General features: G+C 42.9%; 1 protein-coding gene across 1 annotated transcript; it reads right to left on the minus strand.

The window, feature by feature from the left end:
• Positions 1-1206: 1206 nt before the first annotated feature.
• LOC106578127 (uncharacterized) lies at positions 1207-18063 on the minus strand. Its single transcript, XM_045700521.2, has 3 exons — positions 17799-18063; positions 16059-16520; positions 1207-1644 (listed from the first exon to the last, which is right to left on the minus strand). The coding sequence occupies exons 1-3, from the start codon at positions 17962-17964 to the stop codon at positions 1427-1429; spliced, it is 846 nt and encodes a 281-aa protein (XP_045556477.2). The 5' UTR covers positions 17965-18063; the 3' UTR covers positions 1207-1426.
• Positions 18064-20748: the final 2685 nt, after the last annotated feature.

A 20748-nucleotide genomic window follows, 5' to 3' on the forward strand; every position in this document is an offset into this window, starting at 1 on the left:
TTGTTTGTTTGTTGAGTCAATTATCTTTCTCCATACAAAGTTTATTTAGTTAACTAGCTAACTAAATCTCTAGCTAACTAAATCTTGCGTTGTAGTGTACACCTCTGATGGTACCTTTAAGGAACAAAGTAGCACCAGGCAAATTTGATATCCGTCTATGAGTTTGAGTGTTTACAACTCTCTCCAACCCCATCACTCAGTTGTTCACCTTAAAAGTGGTGGTTGTCTGAACTGCAGATTGTCCATTTCATACACAAAGAGTAGCAACATTACCTGTTAGGTTCAGACAACAGCCCCATTATATCATTACTGTGACATTGGACTGAGCAGGATCAGGAGGACCAGTTAGAGTTGGTCCACAGGTGTATCTCAATACTCTCTTAGTCCCCTCTCTGTGTCCTCATTTACTTTCTTTCTTCCTTTGTCTTGTTTTTATTCTTTGTGGTTGTTTTTAACATGCCTCAGCAGATTAGTCTTCTGAATGAATCTTTTACCACAGACTGAGCAGCCATGTTGTTTCTCTCCTGTGTGAGTCAGTTTGTGCTTAGTTAGGTTCCTATTGACACTGAAGCTTTTCCCACAGTCACCACAGCTATATGGCTTCTCTCCTGTGTGAGTCCGTATATGTTCAATTAGTGTCTTCTTGACACTAAAGCTTTTTCCACAATCACCACAACTAAAAGGTTTCTCTCCTGTGTGAGTCCGTATATGTTCAGTTAGTGTCTTCTTGAGATTGAAGCTTTTCCCACAGTCACCACAGCTAAAAGGTTTCTCTCCTGTGTGAATCAGTTTGTGCCTAGTTAGATGCTGCTTGAGACTGAATCTTTTCCCACAGTCACCACAGCTAAATGGATTTTCCCCTGTGTGAATCAGTTTGTGCCTGGTTAGATGCCCCTTCAGACGGAAGCTTTTCCCACAGTCACCACAACTGAAAGGTTTCTCTCCTGTGTGAATCCTCATGTGTCTGGACAGATGCCCCTTTTGTTTGAAGATCTTTCCACAAACAGGGCAGGTGCAGGGTTTCCCACTGTGACACAGTCGGACATGAGCCTTCAGTTTACAGGTGGAGTTGTAGCGTTTTTTGCAGAAGCGACATTCACTGGGTCTCTTCTTGGTGAGAGTCACATGTCTCTGCAGGTCAGCTTTCAGAGCAAATGTTTCACCACAGTCATGGCAGCTGTGAGTTTTTCTAGATGTGTTGCTAGGTTTGGAATGGTGTTCCCCCAATAGTGGACTGATATCAAGTCCTACTGGGTCACTGCTTACAGCTGAGCTGTGGCTGGAGGCATTGTTTTGATTATCTGGAGGGTCACAGGGAATGTAGAGACCCTTAATGTGGGTCACAGTGCCAAAAGGTTTGAGATCCACTGGTTTAGAGTCTCTCTCTCTGTTCTCTACAGTCTGGGTTTGGTCCTCCTGATCACATTCACTCTTCACACAGGAAGGAGAGAAAATGAACCCTCATGATATCAGCCTCCAGCCCTTGAAGCTGCTCTTCCTCCTGACTGGTCCTGACTTCCTCCTGTTCCTCTTTAATCTGTGTGGGCTCTGGGTCCTCCTGCCCCAGACTGGGGCTCCAAACCTGCTCACAGTGCTGCTGCTCAGGGGGAACCTCCTCTTCAGAGACAGAGAGCTGCAGGGGGTCTGGAGGGAAGGAGAGGAGCAGAGGTCACCAATACAGCCTGGATACAGAGGTTACCCAGCTATACAGCCTTGATACAGAGGTTACCCAGCTATACAGCCTTGATACAGAGGTTACCTAGCTATACAGCCTGGATACAGAGGTTACCCAGCTATACAGCCTGGATACAGAGGTTACCTAGCGATACAGCCTGGATACTGAGGTTACCCAGCTATACAGCCTGGATACAGAGGTTACCCAGCTATACAGCCTTGATACTGAGGTTACCCAGCAATACAGCCTTGATAGAGGTTACCCAGCTATACAGCCTTGATACAGAGGTTACCCAGCTATACAGCCTGGATACAGAGGTTACCCAGCTATACAGCCTGGATACAGAGGTTACCCAGCTATACAGCCTGGATACAGAGGTTACCCAGCTATACAGCCTGGATACAGAGGTTACCCAGCTATACAGCCTTGATACAGAGGTTACCCAGCTATACAGCCTTGATACAGAGTTTACCCAGCTATACAGCCTTGATACAGAGGTTACCCAGCTATACCGCCTTGATACAGAGGTTACCCAGCTATACAGCCTGGATACAGAGGTTACCTAGCTATACAGCCTGGATACAGAGGTTACCCAGCTATACAGCCTGGATACAGAGGTTACCCAGCTATACAGCCTTGATACAGAGGTTACCCAGCTATACAGCCTGGATACAGAGGTTACCCAGCTATACAGCCTGGATACAGAGGTTACCCAGCTATACAGCCTGGATACAGCTATACAGCCTGGATACAGAGGTTACCCAGCTATACAGCCTGGATACAGAGGTTACCCAGCTATACAGCCTGGATACAGAGGTTACCCAGCTATACAGCCTGGATACAGAGGTTACCCAGCTATACAGCCTGGATACAGAGGTTACCTAGCTATACAGCCTGGATACAGAGGTTACCCAGCTATACAGCCTTGATACAGAGGTTACCTAGCTATACAGCCTGGATACAGAGGTTACCTAGCTATACAGCCTGGATACAGAGGTTACCCAGCTATACAGCCTGGATACAGAGGTTACCCAGCTATACAGCCTGGATACAGAGGTTACCCAGCTATACAGCCTTGATACAGAGGTTACCCAGCTATACAGCCTTGATACAGAGGTTACCCAGCTATACAGCCTGGATACAGAGGTTACCCAGCTATACAGCCTTGATACAGAGGTTACCCAGCTATACAGCCTGGATACAGAGGTTACCCAGCTATACAGCCTTGATACAGAGGTTACCTAGCTATACAGCCTGGATACAGAGGTTACCCAGCTATACAGCCTTGATACAGAGGTTACCCAGCTATACAGCCTGGATACAGAGGTTACCTAGCTATACAACCTTGATACAGAGGTTACCTAGCTATACAGCCTGGATACAGAGGTTACCCAGCTATACAGCCTGCATACAGAGGTTACCCAGCTATGCAGCCTTGATACAGAGGTTACCCAGCTATACAGCCTGGATACAGAGGTTACCCAGCTATACAGCCTGGATACAGAGGTTACCCAGCTATACAGCCTTGATACAGATGTTACCCAGCTATACAGCCTTGATAGAGGTTACCCAGCTATACAGCCTGGATACAGAGGTTACCCAGCTATGCAGCCTTGATACAGAGGTTACCCAGCTATACAGCCTGGATACAGAGGTTACCCAGCTATACAGCCTTGATACAGAGGTTACCCAGCTATACAGCCTTGATACAGAGGTTACCCAGCTATACAGCCTGGATACAGAGGTTACCCAGCTATACATCCTTGATACAGAGGTTACCCAGCTATACAGCCTGGATACAGAGGTTACCCAGCTATACAGCCTGGATACAGAGGTTACCCAGCTATACAGCCTTGATACAGAGGTTACCCAGCTATACAGCCTGGATACAGAGGTTACCCAGCTATACAGCCTGGATACAGAGGTTACCCAGCTATACAGCCTTGATACAGAGGTTACCTAGCTATACAGCCTTGATACAGAGGTTACCCAGCTATACAATCTGGATACAGAGGTTACCCAGCTATACAGCCTGGATACAGAGGTTACCCAGCTATACAGCCTTGATACAGAGGTTACCCAGCTATACAGCCTGGATACAGAGGTTACCCAGCTATACAGCCTGGATACAGAGGTTACCCAGCTATACAGCCTTGATACAGAGGTTACCTAGCTATACAGCCTTGATACAGAGGTTACCCAGCTATACAATCTGGATACAGAGGTTACCCAGCTATACAGCCTGGATACAGAGGTTACCCAGCTATACAGCCTGGATACAGAGGTTACCCAGCTATACAGCCTGGATACAGAGGTAGAAAGATGCCAGAGGGGATGATGTTTTGCTCCTAACCAACTGTACTATTTTGAGGGGTGGGTTTTCACGTTGTTTGTAACTTTAAAAAACCCTGGAAAGGGTAGGTGATTCAAAACTTTTGACTGGTACTGTATGTATATAATCAGTAATAAATAAATAAATAATAATAATAAAATTATGGATTTAACACGACTGCGAATATAGATTTGCATCTGTTAGTCAGATAAATAAATACAAATAAATAAAGACGTGGATCAGAAAACCAGTCAGTATCTGGTGTGACCATTTGCCTCATACAGTGCAACAAATCTCCTTCGCATAGAGTTGATCAGGCTGTTGATTGTAGCCTTTGAAAATGTTGTCCCACTCCTCTTCAATTGGCTGAGTGAAGTTGAACTGGAACACGCTGTCGTACACATCAATCCAGAGCATCCCAAACATGCTCAATGGGTGACATGTCTGGTGAGTATGCAGACATCTGTGACATTGTGTTGTGTGACAAAACTGCACGTTAGAGTGGCCTTTTATTGTCCCCAGCACAAGGTGCACCTGTGTAATGATCATGCTGTTTGGTCAGCTTCTTGATATGCCACACCTGTCAGGTGGATGGATGATCTTGGCCAAGGAGAAATGCTCCCTAACAGAGAGGTAAACACATTTGTGGACAACATTTTAGAGAAATAAGCTTTTTGTGTGTATGGAACATTTCTGAGATCATTTATTTCAGCTCATGAAACATGGGACCAACACTTTACATGTTGCAAGGGCCAAATGATTCATATAAGGTCCAAATGATTCATATAAGGTCCAAATGATTCATATAAGGTCCAAATGATTCATACAAGGTCCAAATTAAGCGCTGTTTAGTATTCAACCCTTTGCATCCAATAACTGACTGAAGTCTGCAACCCATTGATCCCACCAGACGGTATCTTCTCTGGTGACGCCCTGCCAGGTCTGTACTGCAGCCAGTAGTTTTTTAGTTTAGGTATTTTTACCTTATGTCTCATCTTCAGTAAATGAAATGCATGTTCAATTGGACGTAAATCTGGAGATTGACTTCGCCAATAAAGAACTTGACACTTTTTTTGGCGTTGGAAAAACTCCCTAGTTGCTATGGCTATATGTTCGGGGTCATTGTCTTGCAGTATTGATGAAGCGGCATTTGCTTGTACTTCAGCAGACAATATGTTAGCCAACAATAAGTTTCTGTACACTTCAGAATTAATGCAGCTGCTGCAGTCAGCAGTGACATCATCAATGGAAGAAAAAAAAAGTGAGCCATAACAGCCCCGAATTTGCTAAGTGTTATGAATTTGTTATGAAAATGTTATGAATTTTAAAAATGTTTGATGCAAATTCTAGCTAGGTGGCTAAGATTAGCTAACAGGCTAACTTTAGTTAGGCTAAGATATAGGGTTAAGTTTAGGAGTTAGGGTTAAGGTAATGGTTAACTAAAGCGGTTAGGGGAAAGGTTAGTGAAAATGGTTAAGGTTAGGGGAAGGGTTAGACAACATGCTGAGTAGTTGCAAAGTAGATAAAAAGTAGTAAGTAGTTGAAAAGTTGCTAATTAGAGTGTCCCGGATTTACATTTACTATGTTACATCTAGTCTCTGAGACCAGGCTAGTCTATGAGACCAAGTCCTCTGTAGATGGTAGTGGCCGACATGTCCACACCTACCTCCTAGAGTGTGTTCCTAATGTGACTGACATTCTTCGGTTATCTATGGTGGCTGTCTTCCTTGGCCTACCAGGCCATTTGCGATTGCTGAGCTCACAAGTGCTTTCTTAATTTTTAATTCTGTTTTTTGGTAAGCCGAAGATTTTGCCAACGTTTCTGATCAATTTTGTCCGATGTTTCAGCCTCATAATGGCTTCATTGACTTTCATTGACACTTCTTTGGGCCTCTTTCTGCTATTGGTGTTAACACACCAAAAGCAGGCTCCAAAAGCCATATGCAAAGCCTAGACACAAGACTACACATTGACAGCTCTCGTATGCCTGCACAAATTATGTGACGGGACACACCTGACTAACCAGAAACACCTGTCAAGCCAATTATCCAAATACTTTTGGTGCCCTGAAATAGGAACCCTAGGTGTAAAAAGCATTGTCATTTCTAAATGGTACAAATACCCTCAAATAAAAGCTGAGAATCTATACTTTAACCTCCTAGTCATTGGTATAGAGCCAAAATACAAATAATGCTTCACTGTGCCAATAATTACAGAGGACAGTGTATACAATGCATTCGGAAAGCATTCAGACCCCTTCCCCTTTTCCACTTTTTGTTACGTTAAAACCTTATTCTAAAATGGATTAAATAAAAACAATTCCTCATCAATCTACACACAATATCCCATAATGACAAAGCAAAAACAGTTGTTAAGACTTATTTTGAATACATTTGCAAAAATAAAACATTATTGACATAAGTATTCAGACCCTTTTCTATGACACTCGAAATTGAATGGAAGAAGTTTGGAACCACTAAGACTCTCCCTAGAGCTGGCCGCCCGGCCAAACTGAGCAATTGGGGGAGAAGGGCCTTGGTCAGGGAGGTGACCAAGAACCCGAAGGTCACTCTGACAGAGCTCCAGAGTTCCTCTGTGAAGATGGGAGAACCTTCCAGAAGGACAACCATCTCTGCAGCACTCCACCAATCAGGTCGTTATGGTAGAGTGGCCAGATGGAAGCCACTCCTCAGTAAAAAAAGCACATGACAGCCCGCTTGGAGTTTGCCAAAAGGCACCTAAAGGACTCTCAGACCATGAGAAACACGATTCTCTGGTCAAAGATTGAACACTTTGGCCTGAATGCCAAGCGTTACGTCTGGAGGAAATCTGGCACAATCCCTACGGTGAAGCATGGTGGTGGCAGCATCATGCCGTGGGAATGTTTTCAGTGGCAGGGACTAGGAGTCTTTTCAGGATTGAGGGAAAGATGAACTGTCCCCGTCCATACAGCCAGCTGGGTTCTCAGTTCATCGCGCAGATAGGAATAAAGAACTCTCCGAAAAGAAGAAAGGCAGTGCTGTATGTTTCATGATTAACTACTCATGGTGTGATTGTGATAACATAAAGAAACAAGTCCTTTTGTTCACCCGACTTAGAATACCTCAATCAAATGCAGACCGTATTACCTCCCAAGAGAATTCTCTTCGGTTATAGTCACAGCCGTGTATATGCTCCCTCAAGCCAATACCACGACGGCCCTCCACTGGACTTTATGCAAACTGGAAACCACATATCCTGAGGCTGCATTCATTGTAGCTGGGGATTTTAACAAGGCAAATTTGAGAAAAACGCCACCGAAGTTCTACAAACACATTGACGGTAGTACTCGCTTAGGAAAAACACTAGACCACAGCGACTCGCCTTTTCAGGATGGCTACAAGGCCCTCCCACGCCCTCCCTCCCTTCAGGCAAATCAGATCACGACTCCATTTTGCTCCTCCCTTCCTATATGCAGAAACTCAAACAGGAAGTACTCGTGCTAAGGTCTATTCAACTCTGGTCTGACCAATCGGAATCCATGCTTCAAGATAGTTTTGATCACGCGGACCGGGATATGTTCCGGGTTCCGACATGGTGACTGTGAGTTCATCAGGAAGTGTATAGGGCAGTGGTTCCCAAACTTTTTATAGTCCCGTATCTTTTCAAAGATTCAACCTCCAGCTGCATACCCCCTCTAGCACCAGGGTCAGCTCACTCTCAAATTTTGTTTTTTTGCCATCATTGTAAGCCTGCCTCACACACACTATATGATAAATGTATTAAAAACATAAGAATGAGTGAGTTGTCACAACCCGGCTTGTGGGAAGTGACAAAGAGCTCTTAATATAATAATCGTGCTCTTTATTTAGCCATCTTACATATAAAACTTTTTGTTCATCAAAAATTGTGAATAACTCACCACAGGTTAATGAGAAGGGTGTGCTTAAAAGGATGCACATAACTCTGCAATGGTGGGTTATATTGGAGAGAGTCTCAGTCTTAAAATCATTTTCTACACACAGTCTGTGCCTGTATTTAGTTTTCATGCTAGTGAGGGCCGAGAATCCACTCTCACATCGGTACGTGGTTGAAAAGGGCATCAGTGTCTTAACAGCGCTATTTGCCAAGGCAGGATACTCTGAGCGCAGCCCAATCCAGAAATCTGGCAGTGACTCCTGAATAAATTCACTTTTCACAGAACCGCTTGTTGCAATTTTGATGAGGCTCTCTTGTTCAGATATCGGTAAGTAGACTGGAGGCATGAAAGGGATAATGAATCCAGTTGTTTGTGTCATCTGTTTTGGGAAAGTACCTGCGTAATTGCGCACCCAACTCACTCAGGTGCTTCGCTATATCACATTTGACGTTGTAAAATTTTTGAGTTCATTTGCACACCAAAAATCATACGATGATGGTAAGACCTTGTTAATGCAGACAGAGAAGAGCTTCAACTCAGATAAGCCAGTCGTGTGAGAAACTCATCATCGTGCAAGCGGTCAGACAAGTGAAAATTATGGTCAGAAAAGAAAACGTTAAGCTCGTCACTCAATTCAAAACAACGTGTCAATACTTTGCCCCTTGATAACCAGCACACTTCTGTATGTTGTAAGTCGCTCTGGATAAGAGCGTCTGCTAAATGACGTAAATGTAAAAGCGTTACATGGTCGCTGCCCATATTATTGCATAGTGCAGATAATACACAAGAACTCAGGGGCCTTGCTTTAACAAAGTTAACATTTTCACTGTAGTGTCCAAAACGTCTTTCAAGCTGTCAGGCATTCCCTTGGTAGCAAGAGCCTCTCGGTGGATGCTGCAGTGAACCCAAGTGGCGTCGGGAGCAACTGCTTGCACGCACGTTACCACTCCACTATGTCTCCCTGTCATGGCTTTTGCGCCATCAGTACAGATACCAACACATCTTGACCACCAAAGTCCATTTGATGTCACAAAGCTGTCCAGTACTTTAAAAATATCCTCTCCTGTTGTCCTGGTTTCCAGTGATTTGCAGAATAGGATGTCTTCCTTAACTGACCCCCCCATAAACATAACAGACATACCAGGAGCTATGCCAGGCCCGCCACGTCTGTTGACCCATCATCCAGCTGTAACGCATATAATTCACTGGCTTGTATGCGAAGCAGTAATTGTTTCAAAACATCTCCTGCCATGTCACTGATGCGTCGTGAAACAGTGTTGTTTGATGAAGACATTGTCTGTATATTTTTGTGGGCCTTTTCCCCCAGCATTGTCCCAGCCATATCCGCGGCAGCAGGAAGAATAAAGTCCTCCACAATAGTATGGGGCTTGCCTGTCCTAGCCACTAGGTAGCTCACCATATAAGACTCTTCTAGCCCCTTCTTATTAATGGTATCTGTTGCTTTTATACATGTCTTACTACTCAAAAGTCATCTTAGATCTCTCTCAAAAAAAATGGTGGTTTATTTTTCAAATTGGCATGTTTTGTTTCTAAACGTCTGTTCAAGAGTGAAGGTTTCATCAAGTTGTGAGATTGTGCATAATTGTGCATAAATGTCTATAACACACTGTGGCTGAGGAAAGGCACTACTCCCAATATACACTACCAGTGAAAAGTTTTAGAACACCTACCCATTCAAGGGTTTAGTGAAGCCATCAAAACTATGAAATAACACATATGGAATCATAAAGTAATCGAAAAAGTATTAAACAAATCAAAATATATTTAATATTTGAGATTTTTCCAAATAGCCACCCTTTGCCTTGATGACAGCTTTGCATACGCTTGGCATTCTCTCAACCAGCTTCAACTGGAATACTTTTCCAAGTCTTGAAGGAGTTCCCACATATACTGAGCACTTGTTGGCTGCTTTTCCTTCACTCTGCGGTCCAACACATCCCAAACCATCTCAATGTGGTTGAGGTTGGGGGATTGTGGAGGCCAGGTCATCTGATGCAGCACTCCATTACTAGGGTCATTGTCCTGTTGAAAAACAAATGATAGTCCCACTAAGCGCAAACCAGACGGGATGGCGTATCGCTGCAGAGTGTTGAGGTAGCCATACTGGTTAAGTGTGCCTTGAATTCTAAATAACTCACCAAGTGTCACCAGCAAAGCACCACCACACCTCCTCCATGCTTTACGGTGGGAAATACACATAGAGATCATCCGTTCACCCACACCGCGTCTCACAAAGACACGATGGTTGGAACCAAAAAATCTCCAATTAGGACTCCAGAACAAAGGACAAATTTTCTCCGGTCTAATGTCCATTGCTCGTGTTTCTTGGCCCAAGCAAGTCTCTTCTTCTTATTGGTGTCCTTTAGTAGTGGTTTCTTTGCAGCAATCTGACCATGAAGGCCTGATTCACGCAGTGTACTCTGAACAGTTGATGTTGGAATAGGTGTCTCTTACTTGAACTCTGAAGCATTTATTTGGGCTGCAATTTCTGAAGCTGGTAACTCTAACTTATTCTCTGCAGTAGAGGTAACTCTGGGTCTTCCTTTCCTGTGGCTGTCCTCATGAGAGCCAGTTATATCATAGTGCTTGATGGTTTTTGCAACTGCACTTGAAATGTTCCATATTGACTGACCTTCATGTCTTAAAACCTCTTACATCTAGATGTTCCGCTAGCGGAACGCCTCACCAATATCCAATGCTAGAGCGTGGCGCGAATTACAAACACCTCAAAAATACAAAAACTTCAATTTTTCAAACATATGACTATTTTACACCATTTTAAAGACAAGACTCTCCTTTATCTAACCACATTGTCCGATTTCAAAAAGGCTTTACAACGAAAGCAAAACATTAGTTTATGTCAGGAGAGTACCCAGCCAGAAATAATCACACACCCATTTATCAAGCTAGCATATAATGTAAAAAAAACTAAACCAAAGCTAAATGCAGCACTAACCTTTGATGATCTTCATCAGATGACACTCCTAGGACATTATGTTATACAATACATGCATGTTTTGTTCAATCAAGTTCATATTTATATCAAAAACATGGTTTTTACATTAGCATGTGACGTTCAGAACTAGCACACCCACCAAGTTTGGCACTCACCAAACTCAGATTTACTATAAGAAAAATTGGATTACCTTTGCTGTTCTTCGTCAGAATGCACTCCCAGGTCTTCTACTTCAACACCCAATGTTGTTTTGGTTCCAAATAATCCATAGTTATATCCAAATAGCTGCGTTTTGTTCTTGCATTCAAGACACTATCCGAAGGGTGACGCGCCGGCGCGTATCGTGACATTTCAAAATATTCCATTACCGTACTTCGAAGCATGTCAAACGCTATTCAAAATCAATTTTTATGCGATTTTTCTCGTAAAATAGCGATAATATTCCGACCGGGAGACCTTTCAAACACTGAAAATAGAAAATGGAGTCTTCACATGCACGTGCGCACCCGTGTCATTGTTCTCAGAACGACCACTTTCCAAAACCCCTACTGTTTTTCGCCCAGGGACTGCAGAGTCATCATTCCCCGTTCTGGCACCTTCTGAGAGCCTATGGGAGCCTTAGAAAATGTCACGTTACAGCAGAGAACCTCTATTTTCGATAAAGAGGCTATAGAAGGACAAGAAATGATCAGACAGGGCACTTCCTGTATGGAATCTTCTCAGGTTTTGGCCTGCCATATGAGTTCTGTTATACTCACAGACACCATTCAAACAGTTTTAGAAACTTTAGGGTGTTTTCTATCCAAATCAAACAATTATATGCATATTCTAGTTTCTGGGCAGGAGTAATAACCAGATTAAATCGGGTACGTTTTTTATCCGGCCGTGAAAATACTGCCCCCTATCCTAAACAGGTTAAAGTAAAGATGGACTGTCGTTTCTCATTGCTTATTTGAGCAGTTCTTGCCATAATATGGAGTTGGTCTTTTACCAAATAGGTCTCTCTTCTGTATACCTTGTCACAACACAACTGATTGGCTCAAACGCATTAAAGAAGGAAATAAATTCCATAAATGAACTTTTAAGAAGGTACACCTGTTAATTGCAATGCATTCCTCATGAAACTGGTTTAGAGAATGCCAAGAATGTGCAAAGCTGTCATCAAGGCAAAGGGTGGCTATTTGAAGAATTTGTTTAACACTTTCTTGGTTACTTTATGATTCCATATGTGTTATTTCATAGGTTTGATTTCTTCACTATTACTCTACAATGTAGAATAATAGTACAAATAAATAAAAACAGTTGAATGAGTAACTGTCCTAAAACTTTTGATCAGTAGTGTAAGTGAACCCCAAATCAATGTAGTTCTCATCATATTTGCGCCTCTTCGACGGTCCAACGTCCTTGTCTGTTGTTCGGTACTTTCCCGGTTAAGGGGAAAGTAGCTCTTCGGCTGCATCAGATTCACAACTGTCAGTTAGCTGGGCTAACAACAAATGTAGAATTACTGATGCTAGCATTGGATGTGCTCGTGGAAGCAGAACAACTTGTGTCGTCAACAGGTGCAGGTGTAGTACTGCTGATAGTAGCAGTACTACTATCAGCAGTACTGCATACCAGCTCTACCAGTAGAGCTGGTATGTATCTCTATGGCCTTACTTTTTTTTAACTATTTATCAATTTTCAAGCAAACGAAATGAGCAGCAGCTACGTTTGGTTACATACGGCCCTTTAGTGGAATTCCCACGAGAGTAAGGGTTAATGTGATTGGATGTTAATTATTTGACAAGGCTACCTGTATTTGACATTGTGTTGTTAATTCACTGAACACTAGATAGTTTGATTTTTGGCAGTGAAACAAGGCTACTCAGGAGAGAAAAAAACCTCACCCAAAACTATAGCTCCGTTGGAAATATAAATGGACTGTTTGAAAATGTGAAGAATTATTATTAATAAATAAATATATTGCGAATCACATTTTTATTTGGCTTACCCCAGTTTGGGATAGGGGATGTTTTTCCCACGGTGCCAAATAAAACCTACCCAAACCAGAAACTTTGGATAGATGGAAGAATTCTCACAAAACTGAAAGCGCGAACTTCCCTCTGAAAGGCAATCAAACAGGCAAAAAGTCAGTACAGAGACAAAGTGGAGTCGCAATTCAACGGCTCAGACACGAGACGAATGTGGCAGGGTCTACAGATAATCACGGACTACAAAAGGGAAACCAGCCACGTTGCGGACATTTATCACTAGCCACTTTATATTACATAATGTTTACATAACCTACATTATTCATCTCATATGTATATACTGTACGCTATACCATCTACTGCATCTTGCCATCCTGTTGTAATGTATCACTAGCCACCTTAAACAATGCCGCTTTATATGTTTTCATACCCTACATTACTCATTTCATATGTATATACTGTACGCTATACCATCTACTGCATCTTGCCTATGCCGCACGGCCATCACTCATCCATATATTTATATGTACATATTCATTCCTTTACACTTGTGTGTATAAGGTAGTTGTTGAGGAATTGTTAGGTTATTACTTGTTAGGTTATTACTTGTTAGATACTACTGCATGGTCGGAACGAGAAGAACAAGCATTTCGCTACACTTGCATTAACACCTGCTAACCATGTGTACGTGACAAATAAATTTGATTTGATTTCATGATGCCATCTATTTTGTGAAGAGAACCAGTCCCTCCTGCAGCAAAGCACCCCCACAACATGATGCTGCCACCCCCGCACATCACGGGTGGGATGGTGTTCTTCGGCTTGCAAGCATCCCCCTTTTTCCTCCAAACATAACGATGGTCATTATGGCCAAATAGTTCTATTTTTGTTTCATAAGACCAGAGGACATTTCTCCAAAAAGTACGATCTTTGTCCCCATGTGCAGTTGCAAACCGTAGTCTGGCCTTTTTATGGCGGTTTTGGAGCAGTGGCTTCTTCCTTGCTGAGAGGCCTTTCAAGTTATGTCGATATAGGACTCGTTTTACTGTGGATATAGATACTTTTGTACCCGTTTCCTCCAGCATCTTCACAAGGTCCTTTGCTGTTGTTCTGGGATTGATTTGCGCTTTTTGCACCAAAGTACGTTTATCTCTAGGAGACAGAATGCGTCTCCTTCCTGAGCGGTATGACGGCTGCATGGTCCCATGGTGTTTATACTTGCATACTATTGATGGTACAGATGAACGTGGTACCTTCATGTATTTGGAAATTACTCCCAAGGATGAACCAGACTTGTGGAGGTCTACAATTTATTTCTGAGGTCTTGGCTGATTTGTTTTGATTTTCCCATGATGTCAAGCAAAGAGGCACTGAGTTTGAAGGTAGGCCTTGAAATACATCCACAGGTACACCTCCAATTGACTCAAATGATGTCAACTAGCCTATCAGAAGCTACTAAAGCCATGACATCATTTTCTGGAATTTTCAAGCTGATTAAAGGCACAGTCAACTTAGTGTATGTAAACTTCTGACCCACTGGAATTGTGATACAGTGAGCTTTAAGTGAAATAATCTGTCTGTAAACAATTGCTGTAAAAATGACCTGTGTCATGCACAAAGTAGATGTCCTAACTGACTTGCCAAAACTATAGTTTGTTAACAAGACATTTGTGGAGTGGTTAAAAAAACAAGTTTTAATGACTCCAACATAAGGCTATGCAAACTTCCGACTTCAACTGTATATACTACATTACTCATCTCATATGTATATACTGTATTCTATTCTACAGTATTCTAGTCAATGCCACTCCAACATCGCTCCTCAAAATATTTATATATTTCTTAATTCCATTCTTTTACTTTTTAGATTTGTATATTGTTGTGAATTGTTAGAGACTACTGCACAGTTGGAGCTCGGAACACAAGCATTTCAATACACTCGCAATAACATCTGCTAAATATGTATATGTGACCAATAAAATTTGAAGTACAGAGAGATCCTTGATGAAAACCTGCTCCAGAGCGCTCAGAACCTCAGACTGGGGCGAAGGTTCACCTTCCATCAGGACTACAACCCTAAGCACACAGCCAAGACAACGCAGGAGTGGCTTCGAAAAACAAGTCTCTGACTGTCCTTGAGTAGCCCAGCCAGAGCCCGGACTTGAACCCGATCTAACATCTCTAGAGAGACCTGAAAATAGCTGTGGAGCGATGCTCCCCATCCAACAGAGCTTGAGAGGATCTGCAGAGAATGGGAGAAACTCCCCAAATACAGGTGTGACAAGTTGTAGAGTCATACCCAAGAAGACGCGAGGCTGTAATTTCTGCCAAAGGTGCTTCAACAAAGTACTGAGTAAAGGGTCTGAATACTTATGTAAATGTAATATGCAACAAAAATTCTAAAATCCTGAGGGAAAAAAACTATTTAATCCATTTTAGAATAAGGCTGTAACATAACAAAATGTGGAAAGTCAAGCGGTGTGAATACTTCCTGAAAGCACTGTAGTGTTATATGTGTGTTTACATTTACATTACATTTAAGTCATTTAGCAGACGCTCTTATCCAGAGCGACTTACAAATTGGTGCATTCACCTTATGATATCCAGTGGAACAACCTTGTGTCTTTTTGTTGCAGATTGTCATCTGTATTGTTCTCTGTCTGAGAGTATGGGTTCCTGATACAAACACCTCATTTTGTATTTGTAGAATTACATCCATATGTTCTGTTCTATATGATATCTAGTGGTCCTTTGGGTTACTTTAGATTACCACAGGTGTCTGTAATTATCTCTGGCTCACTAAGGCTGCCCAAGTCTGATCTATTTCCCATTAACTGACCAATCAGATCAGCACTGAAAATGATCTGATGTGAAAAGATCTGATGTGATTGGTCAAAAGAACATTAATCTGACTTGGTCTGCCTGTATAAACGCAGCCTTAGTGGCCTCATCTGTCCCACTGTTTGGGGAGATTTGCTCTGATGAAGGTTGAACGACCGAAAGCCAAAATGTAAGACATGTGAATCTGTTTCCTTTTTTTCTGTTTCTAAAGTCAGTAAATTCTAGAACCTATTTTCATACATTCAAATAACTTCCTGGTTCTCGTGACACAGACACGTTTTTATCCATGTACAATAAAAGTTAATAAAAACATTTTCATTGAGTATAACTATAGCTAACTATCAGTAGATATTCATACGAACCTATTCTACATAGTTTAACTTCTGGTGTGATCTCCAGCAGTCTCCGTAGCCGATCATTCTCCTCCTGGTATTTCACTACCGTTTTCACAAATGCCCCAGAAATCTCCACAGCGGCAAACGCCGTTAAACGCTCATTTAAAAACTCTCGAAACGACTGTAGTTTAGACATTTTCAGTGGACTGAGAGTTGGGTGTTCAGCTAGTATGGCTTCTTGATGTGGGTCCTCCTGATCACATTCTCTTTTCACACAAGGAGGAGTAAATATGAACTCTATGATATCAGGCTCCACCCCTTGAAGCTGCTCTTCCTCCTGACTGGTCCTGACTTCCTCCTGTTCCTCTTTAATCTGTGTGGTCTCTGGGTCCTCCTGCCCCAGACTGGGACTCCACTCCTGCTCACAGTGCTGCTGCTCAGGGGGAACCTCCTCTTCAGAGACAGAGAGCTGCAGGGGGTCTGGAGGGACTGAGAGGAGGAGCAGAGGTTACCACAGTCCCCAAATCCAGAACAAATTCAAGAAAGCGTACAGTATTATAAAGAGCCATTGTTGCATGGAACTCTGTTCCATCTCAAATGAAAAGCAATCCTGGTTTAAAAAAACAGAAAGCAACACCTGACAAAGCCTCTCCTCTACTTGACATAGATATAGTGTGTGTATGTATTGATATGTAGGCTACGTTTGCCTCTTTAAATGTATGTAGTTCTGTCCTTGAGCTGTTCTTGTCTAATGATGTTCTGTATTATGCCATTCTGTATTATGTTTCATGTTTTGTTTGGACCACAGGAAGAGTAGCTGATGCTTTTGCAACAGCTAATGGGGATCCTAATAAAATACCAAATAACCACAGTATTAGTTATAACCATAAAACGGTCAAACAGGGAAATGGTCCTAATCGTTTTTCCACCATTCATTTTTCCCCATAGGGGATTTTACAATGACTTAAAATAAGGGCTGTGTTTTGTGTAGGCTAACCCTGACGTGACGTTTTGATAACCGTGTAAATCTCTCTAGGACAAGGTGACTTTATCAATATATTCACCTATATTTACGGGTGGGTGTAATTTGTGTAACGTTCCAACAGGAATCTATTCCAAAAACCTCGTAAATAACAAAGTTGTATCGCGGCAGAATAAGATATCGGGCTATTTAATTAGTGGGCTATTTAATTAATATTTTCACTCACCACGTTTATTCCGAAAAATGTCGGTCCTCACTCTGGTAGCCTATGGACAAACATTAAGAATAAACTACGTGGTGAGTTGATGCCTATTAGGCATATAGTCAGCTAGGTGAATTGATCATGCTACTTTGTATGCGTTGTTTGTTGGCATCCTTGTTATTTACAACGTTTTTGGAACAGATTCCTGTCGGAACGTTTCACAAATTATACCCACCCTATATTTACCCCCCCCTCCCAAATGAAATGCTAATTAGCTCCAAATGTGGCTATCATAAAGAACTACAAACACCATAATGATCTGGACGAGACTGCTGAATCGAGGCAAAGGTAAGAATCTCTGGATTAACTATCTAATGTTATCTAAATGTAGTAATGAATAAACTGGCTTCATTTCATTAAATGGAAAATCCTGTTATCCAAGGTGTCAGCTGTAGATGACGTGCGGGGATTTGTTGTTCTGCATGATGTCTACTTTGAAGATAATTAGCATTTTCGAATCTGAGTGTAAATAGATATTTGACAATCTACCATCCTCTATTGTGAATTTCATAAAAATACGAACCTATTCTACATTGTTGTATCTCTGGTGTCCTCCGCAGCAGTCTCCGTAGCCGATCATTCTCCTCCTGGTATTCTACTACCGTTTTCTCAACTTCCCCAAAAATCTCCACAGCAGCCGCCGTTAAACGCTCATTTAAAAACACATGAAACGACTGTAGTTTAGACATTTTATGTCAAATTAGAGTTGGGTAGCCTATTCAGTTTAGTCAGTATGTATTTTCTTTACTCCACACAAGGAACAAAAAAAACTCGTTTCCATTCCTACTTCCGTGTTCAAGTCAAGGAATCTTAGGACGTTCTTTGTTCTAGTTGGTGATGAACCCAGAAACACAACAGGGCCGCCAGCTGGATGGGAGTTTACTGTGCAAGGCAGCCTACAGACCAGTAGTCAAGGAACACGACTACATCAAATTGATTCAAATTTGATTGGTTACATATACACTGCTCCAAAAAATAAAGGGAACACTAAAATAACACATCCTAGATCTGAATGAAAGAAATAATCTTATTAAATACTTTTTTCTTTACATAGTTGAATGTGCTGACAACAAAATCACACAAAAATAATCAGTGGAAATCCAATTTATCAACCCATGGAGGTCTGGATTTGGAGTCACACTCAAAATTAAAGTGGAAAACCACACTACAGGCTGATCCAACTTTGATGTAATGTCCTTAAAACAAGTCAAAATGAGGCTCAGTAGTGTGTGTGGCCTCCACGTGCCTGTATGACCTCCCTACAACGCCTGGGCATGCTCCTGATAAGGTGGCGGATGGTCTCCTGAGGGATCTCGTCCCAGACCTGGACTAAAGCATCCGCCAACTCCTGGACAGTCTGTGGTGCAACGTGGCGTTGGTGGATGGAGCGAGACATGATGTCCCAGATGTGCTCAATTGGATTCAGGTCTGGGGAACGAGCGGGCCAGTCCATAGCATCAATGCCTTCCTCTTGCAGGAACTGCTGACACACTCCAGCCACATGAGGTCTAGCATTGTCTTGCATTAGGAGGAACCCAGGGCCAACCGCTCCAGCATATGGTCTCACAAGGGGTCTGAGGATCTCATCTCCGTACCTAATGGCAGTCAGGCTACCTCTGGCGAGCACATGGAGAGCTGTGCGGCCCCCCAAAGAAATGCCACCCCACACCATGACTGACCCACCGCCAAACCGGTCATGCTGGAGGATGTTGCAGGCAGCAGAACGTTCTCCACGGCTTCTCCAGACTCTGTCACGTCTGTCACGTGCTCAGTGTGAACCTGCTTTAATCTGTGAAGAGCACAGGGCGCCAGTGGCGAATTTGCCAATCTTGGTGTTCTCTGGCAAATGCCAAACGTCCTGCACGGTGTTGGGCTGTAAGCACAACCCCCACCTGTGGACGTCGGGCCCTCATACCACCCTCATGGAGTCTGTTTCTGACCGTTTGAGCAGACACATGCACATTTGTGGCCTGCTGGAGGTCATTTTGCAGGGCTCTGGCAGTGCTTTTCCTGCTCCTCCTTGCACAAAGGCGGAGGTAGCGGTCCTGCTGCTTAGTTGTTGCCCTCCTACGGCTTCCTCCACGTCTCCTGATGTACTGGCCTGTCTCCTGGTAGCGCCTCCATGCTCTGGACACTACGCTGACAGACACAGCAAACCTTCTTGCCTCAGCTCGCATTGATGTGCCATCCTGGATGAGCTGCACTAGCTGAGCCACTTGTGTGGGTTGTAGACTCCGTCTCATGCTACCACTAGAGTGAAAGCACCGCCAGCATTCAAAAGTGACCAAAACATCAGCCAGGAAGCATAGGAACTGAGAAGTGGTCTGTGGTCTCCACCTGCAGAACCACTCCTTTATTGGGGGTGTCTTGCTTATTGCCTATAATTTCCACCTGTTGTCTATTCCATTTGCACAACAGCATGTGAAATTTATTGTCAATCAGTGTTGCTTCCTAAGTGGACAGTTTGATTTCACAGAAGTGTGATTGACTTGGAGTTACATTGTGTTGTTTAAGTGTTCCCTTTATTTTTTTGAGCAGTATACATGGTTAGCAGATGTTAATGCGAATGTAGCTAAATGCTTGCGCTTCTAGTTCCGACAGTGCAGTAATATCTAACAAGTTCACAACGACTACCTTATACACACAATGTAAGGGGATGGAATAAGAATATGTACATATAAATATATGGATGAGCGATGGCTGTGCGGCATAGGCAAGATGCAGTAGATGGTATAGAGTACAGTATATACATATGAGATGAGTAATGTAGGATATGTAAACATTATATAAAGTGGCATTGTTTAAAGTGACTAGTGATACATTTCTTACATCCAATTTATTAAAGTGGCCAGAGATTTGAGTCAGTATGTTGGCAGCAGCCACTCAATGTTAGTGATGGCTATTTAACAGTCTGTTTGCCTTGAGATAGAAGCAGTTTTTCAGTCTCTCGGTTCCAGCTTTGATGCACCTGTACTGACCTCGCCTTCTGGATGATAACGGGGTGAACAGACAGTGGCTCGGGTGGTTGCTGTCCTTGATGATCTTTTTGGCCTTCCTGTGACATCGGGTGCTGTAGGTGTCCTGGAGGGCAGGTAGTTTGCCCCCGGTGATGCGTTGTTCAGACCACACTACCCTCTGGAGAGCCTTACGGTTGAGGGCGGTGCAGTTGCCGTAACAGGTGGTGGTACAGGAGAGGGCTGAGAACGCACCCTTGTGGGGCCCCAGTGTTGAGGATCAGAGGAGTGGAGGTGATGTTTCCTACCTTCACCACCTGGGGGCGGCCCGTCAGGAAGTCCATGACCCAGGCACACAGGGCGGGATTCAGACCCAGGGCCTTGAGCTTAATGATGAGCTTGGATGGTACTATGGTGTTGAATGCTGAGCTATAGTCAATAAACAGCATTCTTACATAGGTATTCCTCTTGTCCAGATGGGATAGGTTAGTGCACAGAGTGATGGCGATTGCATCGTCT

This window comes from Salmo salar, chromosome 18, assembly GCF_965601325.2.
Source record: "Salmo salar chromosome 18, fSalSal1, whole genome shotgun sequence".
NCBI classification, from domain to species: domain Eukaryota; kingdom Metazoa; phylum Chordata; class Actinopteri; order Salmoniformes; family Salmonidae; genus Salmo; species Salmo salar.

Bases quoted from the DNA above. Each gene is read 5' to 3' on its own strand.
- LOC106578127 (XM_045700521.2), bottom strand. From the start codon at position 17,964: ATGTCTAAACTACAGTCGTTTCATGTGTTTTTAAATGAGCGTTTAACG. The intron at 16,521-17,798 runs GTTCGTATTTTT...TCCTCCTCTCAG, and splicing joins GATACAACAATGTAGAATAG to TCCCTCCAGACCCCCTGCAG. The intron at 1,645-16,058 runs GTTCGTATGAAT...CCTTCCCTCCAG, and splicing joins AGTTAAACTATGTAGAATAG to ACCCCCTGCAGCTCTCTGTC.